A 7,500-nucleotide genomic window follows, 5' to 3' on the forward strand; every position below is an offset into this window, starting at 1 on the left:
CTCTAACTGTGCTTTCTAAACCGTCTCAATCCTCTACCACCACATCCTCACATCCACCTCCTGTCATCAGATCGACAACGACACTGGGAGAGTGAGAAAAGGAACTGCATTCTCACAGGGTGACAAAACGGAGTTAGTTTTTGTCAGCCTTGGGTTTCGGAAAGCGACGGAATGCCATTGTGGAAACGAGGCGAGCAAAAGAGGAGGAACTGTAGATATGGATCTCCTGCGAAAGAAATTACACCCGACTATACGGCAGGAAATTAAATTCCAAAAACTCGTACTCGTGGAAAATGTTTCGAGTTACATGCCATAGTGACATTGCTAACGACGCAGAGAGATGCATGGAAACGATACATTATAAATCAGATTGTGGCCTTATTTTTAAATTAACCCATTTTGGGGCGGGAACCCCTTTTGGTGTTTCAAGCATTAGGCCTATGTCATGCTTTAGCTATTGAAAAATAGCAGATCTACAAGCTCATAGCGCGCCACCGAGTGGCGCGCTACGAGCTTGTAGGTCTGCTATTTTTTGAAAAGTCGTGAAAGTGTGGTGCAAATCTTTGAATATATATTTCAGAGCGAACATTTTAAACAAAGAAATTGGCTTCTGGGGGGGGGGGGGGGGGGGTCCCTGGAACTACATATTTTTGAGATGGGGGGTCCGTGGCCCAATAGAGATAATTCAGGGGGTCTCTTGACATGAAAAAGGTTGAGCACCCACTGACACAAAAACATGGAGTTTTCTCAAAAATGTTAGGATTTAGAAGAAGACTTTTATTTTTTTTAATCGACCTCAGTCCACAATGGGTTCAAGAGCGCTATTAAAATCTGTCTGCTGACAATAACAGCAGCAGATGAAACTATTTAAACATAAATATTAGCATTCTTTCTCTCCGATATAACCAGAGATTATTAAGTGCTTTTTCTTTCTTCTCCCAATGCATCACCTTGATGCCAAACGCCGACCTCATGAGTCAGACAGAATGTTTCCATCGAGCACATACTGTACTGCTGGAACCCCAAATGGCTGGTAATTCTGTATGTGGTTTGTACGCATGAATGCGTTCGCGTGTGCGTGCGTGTGTGTGTGTGTGTGTGTGCGCACGCGCGCTATAGAAAAGAGAGCTAGAAAGTGGGGGGGGTTTCTCTAGGGGAGGGAAAAGCACTGGTGCACAACAAACACAAACACAAACAAACACAAACAGGCTCTGCAAAAAACTGCTGCAATTAAGGGCTGTAATTAAGCACGTATCTCGTTGGCTCGTTAGTGCTCGTTAGACCTCGTTAAGGAGCGGCGCAGTGGAGCGGCATGGGTCCCTGTCATTTCTGACAGAGCGGAGGTGGCAGTGCCCTCCCTGCCAGGGCCAAGCGTTGAGACGCAGCCTGCCACCCACCCTGCCACCCACCCACCCACCCACCCTTCACCCTGGGCAAGACCTAAGCTGAAAAGTTGCGGGATTTTAGCGGAAGTGAAATCGTTGATGCTTTACAAATCAGTTTACATTCTCCGCGAATGAAACAAGTGTTGTGATTGGTCGGGAAAATATCGTATCCGGGGGAAATACATTTGACGGCTGATCCGTCAACCGCCGATAGCTTCTCAGCCTTAGGTTGTGACCAGGGCAGGCTTTTCTTTTCGCAGATAAGTAAGCCTGGGACCGAGGCCACCCACTATTGCAGTGGGGGGGGCAGGGTGGCCAATTAAGGCTCTTCATCTGGTCAAAACTCTTGACCAGATGAAGAGCCTAATTGGCTCGAAACGTCGTCAATAAATGTATCTTTTGGAGCATAATATATGAGTGTGCGGCCGGGTTCCCTTCTCTTTTCCTATATAGGCCTACCTTGTTTTCACCAAACGTTTGACCCAAAACATAAACCCACCCGACCCGTCATGAGAGGCCAACTACTGGACCTACAGTACTGGACCGCCCCTGAGCCGCGGGCCAGGAGCTGGGAGTCGACCTGTGCATCACCAATAGGGAGGTTTAGTGTTTCCAGTTAAAGAAATGGACAGGCATGTTTGTTAGGCCACTGACTACAACTCCTCCCGCTAAACTTCACACTTAGTGCCAAACAGTTTCCAAGGAAAGGAAAATGTAGTTTGTTTGGATTTCAAAGGAAGCGATACTAGATTCCATTTATTTCAGTACACAGTGAGTAAATCAACCTGTACTGTACCTACTGTAGGTTGTTTTGTTTACAACGGTTTGACTCGATTATCCCACTGAGGTTTGTAACACTTTACTGGAGAACGTAAACAGATGGTAAATCTTAACCCATTTTGACCCGAGATCAGATTCTAAAAATGTTCTTCTACATCCCGACAGTTTTCTGAAAAAGCTATGTTTCTATGTCAGTCGTTCTTCGATTTAAAAAAAAATAGCAGACCTACAAGCTCGTAGCGCGCCACTCGGTGGCTGATATTTTTCAATAGCTAAATAATGCTAACAACCAGAGAACTCCCTAAAAACACAGAAAACAAACCAGAGAACTCCCTAAAAACACAGAAAACAACCAGAGAACTCCCTAAAAACCCAACCGAAGGCTAAATGAAGAAAACGCACAGTATTCAATTGTTTCATTTTTTTTTCTTTGGGTGAAACAATGGAAAGTAAAAACAAGTAAAATGGAAAAAGACGACATGGCATAAGAGGAAAGAGAGGAGGTGGGGGTCGGAGGGAAGGGGGGGGTCGGAGGGAAGGGGGGGGTCAGAGGGAGGGGGGGGGGGTTGATAGTGAAGTCACAGAGAAAGAGTTGGCGGGAGCGACAAGGACAGGGGGGGGGGTGTGGTAGGTGGGGAGGGCAGGAGGAAACAGAGCCTGAACGTAGTTCCTTTATATTCCTCGCTCCCCTCAGGGCGTGCCAAGTGTCATTTACTGACTCTGTGTAACCACATACACCTGACCCAACTCATCAGCATAACCACCAAAACCTAACCTGCACGCACGCACACACACACACACACACACACACACACACACACACACACACACACACACACACACACACACACACACACACACACACACACACACACACACACACACACACACACACACACACACACACACACACACACACACACACACACACACACACACACACACACACACACACACACACACACACACACACACACACACACACGCACGCACACACACGGAGAAAAAACACTGCTGAAGTCACCGGTTTGTACAGCCCTTGTTTGTGACATATATCTACATTACAAAGGCTTCTCTCAAACTACGGCACGGAGATTTGAGACAAACAAACCAAATTATCCAATGGTAGCACCAGTAATATTATCAACTGAAACCCCACATACTGTACGTTACGTAAACACTGTTACAGCGCTTTGCTTTCCTTCTACACATTTACAACCCAGCGAGCGGCGATGGACCTATACAAGCTCGTAGATGAGCTTGTAGATCTGCTATTTCTCAATAGCTAAAGTACAACATAATGCCTATAGGAACACCAAAAAGGGGTTGAATTCCCCCCCAGAATGAGTTAAGATAGAATGTCTCACATGTGTACAGTAACAGTTACAGTACATGTGCCACAGGTTGGGCCTCTCATGCACCACTCGGGCGTACAGTAGCAACCGCCACCGTCACGCAATCAAAAAGGTTCAACGTTTCGTCAACGGCGGTTCTTTTGCCACATGGATGGATTAGTCAAACAAAGAGTAGAAAAGACAGCTGGCGTTTTGATCACGCCGTGAAACCAACCAGCCCCACACTTAATGGATGCACACAGGGCAGGCAGGCATCGTCGGCATTAACCCATTCTGGCCGGGAACCCCCTGTTGCTGTCTTACTGTATAAGCAATCGTTGTGTTATATTTTAGCTATTGAGAAAATAGCAGCTCGTAGCGCTATGAGCTTGTAGATCTGCTATTTTTCAATAGCTAAAGCATAACATAATGCTAACAACCAAAAGGGGTTCCCGCACAAAATGGGTTAAATCGGAGTGGGTACGAAATGGTACCAAGTGGACCCCAAATGGTCCCATTCTTTACTTTTTTTTACAGTGTGGCATCTACAGTACAGTACATTACATCTGCAGTAGCTCCTCCCCCATCTACAGTAGCTGGGAAACCAGATAAGAGACCTTAATGGTCGTAGCTGTGTCAACACTGACCAGCTTTTCACTGCCTCAAGGACACGCACACGCACGCACACACACACACACACAAATACTGTGTAACACACGCACGGACGCACATGCGCGTGCACACACACACACACACACACACACACACACACACACACACACACGTTTTAACTTGATTGTTTATATTGTTGTTTTTACTGTACAGCACTTTGTAACTTTGTTTTGAAAAGTGCTCTATAAATGAACTCTTCTTGGACCCAAACGGACCCTTAACCGAGAGTTAAACTACCACTGAGGACTTTACTGAGAGTTAAACTACCACTGAGGACTTTACTGAGAGTTAAACTACCACTGACGACTTTACCGAGAGTTAAACTACCACTGAGGACTTTACCGAGAGTTAAACTACCACTGAGGACTTTACTGAGAGTTAAACTACCACTGAGGACTTTACTGAGAGTTAAACTACCACTGAGGACTTTACTGAGAGTTAAACTACCACTGAGGACTTTACTGAGGGTTAAACTACCACTGAGGACTTTACTGAGAGTTAAACTACCACTGACGACTTTACCGAGAGTTAAACTACCACTGAGGACTTTACCGAGAGTTAAACTACCACTGAGGACTTTACTGAGAGTTAAACTACCACTGAGGACTTTACTGAGAGTTAAACTACCACTGAGGACTTTACTGAGAGTTAAACTACCACTGAGGACTTTACTGAGAGTTAAACTACCACTGAGGACTTTACTGAGAGTTAAACTACCACTGAGGACTTTACTGAGAGTTAAACTACCACTGAGGACTTTTTACTGTGTGACCGAGAGTTAAACTACCACTGAGGACTTTACTGAGAGTTAAACTACCACTGAGGACTTTTTACTGTGTGACCGAGAGTTAAACTACCACTGAGGACTTTACTGAGGGTTAAACTACCACTGAGGACTTTCCTGTGCGTGACGAACGATGCCCCCCCCCCCCCCCCCCCCCCAACACTGATAGTGATAAGGAACGAAAGGTGTAATATTTGAAGAGGCTGAGCGTGAACTCACTCCCCGAGTTCACAGAGTGTGTTTGAGTGCCATGTGAAGTACAATGAGCACGCCAGCTGCACTGTAGTCAAATCAGCTCCGGGGACAAACGTAACCAAATGGGACCATTTGGTTATACGTTATAGTACAAAGGAAAAGGAAAGGTACTATGTTTACCCAGGGAAAGGAAAGGAAAGGTACTATGTTTACCCAGGGAAAGGAAAGGAAAGGTACTATGTTTACCCAGGGAAAGGACATGAACAAGTTTGAGCACCACTGATATAGAAACAGAGGTTTTTTTGTAGAATGGACCTCAGGTCTAAAAGCTTAAACACAGCAGACGATAGTAAATTAAATGCATTGCACAAAAAAAAGGACGTCACTTGATTTTATGAATTGAATTGAAACACATCGAGTCAACAGACAGTCTGAGCCCTCTCTTATTGTCCCTCAGCTGCTTTCCCAGACACACCCTTCACACACCAACACACGAGCACACACACATGCACACACACACACACACACACACACACACACACACACACACACACACACACACACACACACACACACACACACACGCATGCACACACACACACACACACACACGCATGCACACATACACACCCTTTACACACCAACACACGAGCACACACACATGCACACGCACGCACACACGCATGCACACATACACAGTACACACACGCACACACACACAATTGAGCAGGGACCTGTCTGTTGAGTGAGGCGAGGCGCTCACACACACTGAATCTTTCTTTTCCCCCCCAACATAACGCAACCGTACACACACACACACACACACACACACACACACACACACACACGCACGCGCCACGCACGCAGATATCTCATTCTTCCTGTCTTAAGAGTTAATTATACTCGCGCCTGTAGCACAAAGCTGACCTGCTGAACCCAAATCTATACCGTCATGATGGTGTGAGAATCTGTATTTTCTTTTTTGGTAAGTTTTAATAAAAGTGTCAAACTGTTTTAGTACTATAAATGTCAGTCTGGCCTCAAACCATCCATCCACCTAAATAAATCTCTGCGGGATGACGTTCTGCTAAAGTACTGGAGGAGTCTTCAAGTCCGTGCACGTTCCACTGCCCTGCTGTGTAGCAGCACATGGATGGTTAACCAACACACGTGCAAGTGCAATATCTGGACACACTATTACGTTCCAAATGGAACCAAATGGACCCTTCATGCAGCCAGGTCTATCTAGTTGAGCCCTCAGTTAAAGCTACAATGGCGGAAGCCATGCAAGGTACCAACCAGCACATCGGGAGCAATTTAAGTAGGGATTCCCTCTGTAGAGAAATGTGGTCTCCCTCACAGGGGACTCAGGGACAGCTCCTAAACCCTCCTACCCACAAACACAATAGGGCATGCAAACCTTGCACCTTTGGTATGCAAATTCGGGAGGTGCGCCATTTTGACTTTTATGTAAATCTAAATTCATTTTCACTGAACATTGATGGATCCACTGTTACACCCTCCATCCGCATCCGCAACCTTGGCATCATTTTTGACCCCACCCTTTCATTCCTCCCCCGTGTTAACCAAGTCACCAAAACCGCCTTCTTTCACCTCAAGAACATTGCCCGTCTCCCGTGACCCTCTCTGTCACTTTCCGCAGCCGAAACACTCATCCATGCCTTCATCTCATCCCGCCTTGATTATTGCAACAGTATCCTAGTCTACGGCACCACCTCCAAAGTCCTCAATGAACTGCAATATGGGGGCTTGACTTTACCCGTCCCATCCCACCCCATCCCCCCAGAGGAAGGGGTCTTGAAGTGAACGTTACCTGGAAGATGAGCACCTTGAAGTGGTTCCTCTTCAGCAGGTGGGCGTGGTTGGCCTCCAGCCTCTTCACCTGCACCGCCTGCCGGTCCATGCGCTCCTTCACCTCCTTCATGTGCCCGCTGACCTTGCGCGAGCGCTCCAGAAGCTTGCCCACGCTGTTGGACGTGCCCGTGTGGCTCTTGGCGAGGCGGGTGACGTCGCCCTGCACGCCGCGCACCGCGCCCTCCAGCTCCGCCTGCCGCTGCTCCATGCGGCGCTGGTTCTCCTGCACCGCCTCCAGCATGCTGACCAGCTTGTCCAGCAGTGCCACCACCGTGATGGCGCTCACCTGCAGGCAGGGCAGGGTAGTGCAGAAGGGAACCGTTTATTTTACAACGTTTTCAAATATCCACACTTTTCCTGGGCTGTGTGTGTGCTCCAGTTCCTGTTGATTTCATTGGATATCATCGGTCATCTGACCAGTTTCAATGGCTTTCATTGGATCAAATCGAGAAAAACTGGAGCACACACAGCCCAG

General features: G+C 47.0%; 1 protein-coding gene across 1 annotated transcript in view; it reads right to left on the minus strand.

The window, feature by feature from the left end:
• cavin2a (caveolae associated protein 2a) overlaps nucleotides 1-7,500 on the minus strand; it is a 39,451-nt gene that overhangs the window by 30,198 nt on the left and 1,753 nt on the right. Inside the window, exon 2 of the mRNA XM_080786183.1 lies at nucleotides 6,985-7,311. Coding sequence (XP_080642309.1) covers nucleotides 6,985-7,311 — 327 coding nt within the window. The remainder of the gene's footprint in view (nucleotides 1-6,984; nucleotides 7,312-7,500) is intronic.

This window comes from Protomyctophum bolini (genome assembly GCF_963924005.1).
Source record: "Protomyctophum bolini genome assembly, chromosome: 16".
In the NCBI taxonomy this organism is placed as follows: domain Eukaryota; kingdom Metazoa; phylum Chordata; class Actinopteri; order Myctophiformes; family Myctophidae; genus Protomyctophum; species Protomyctophum bolini.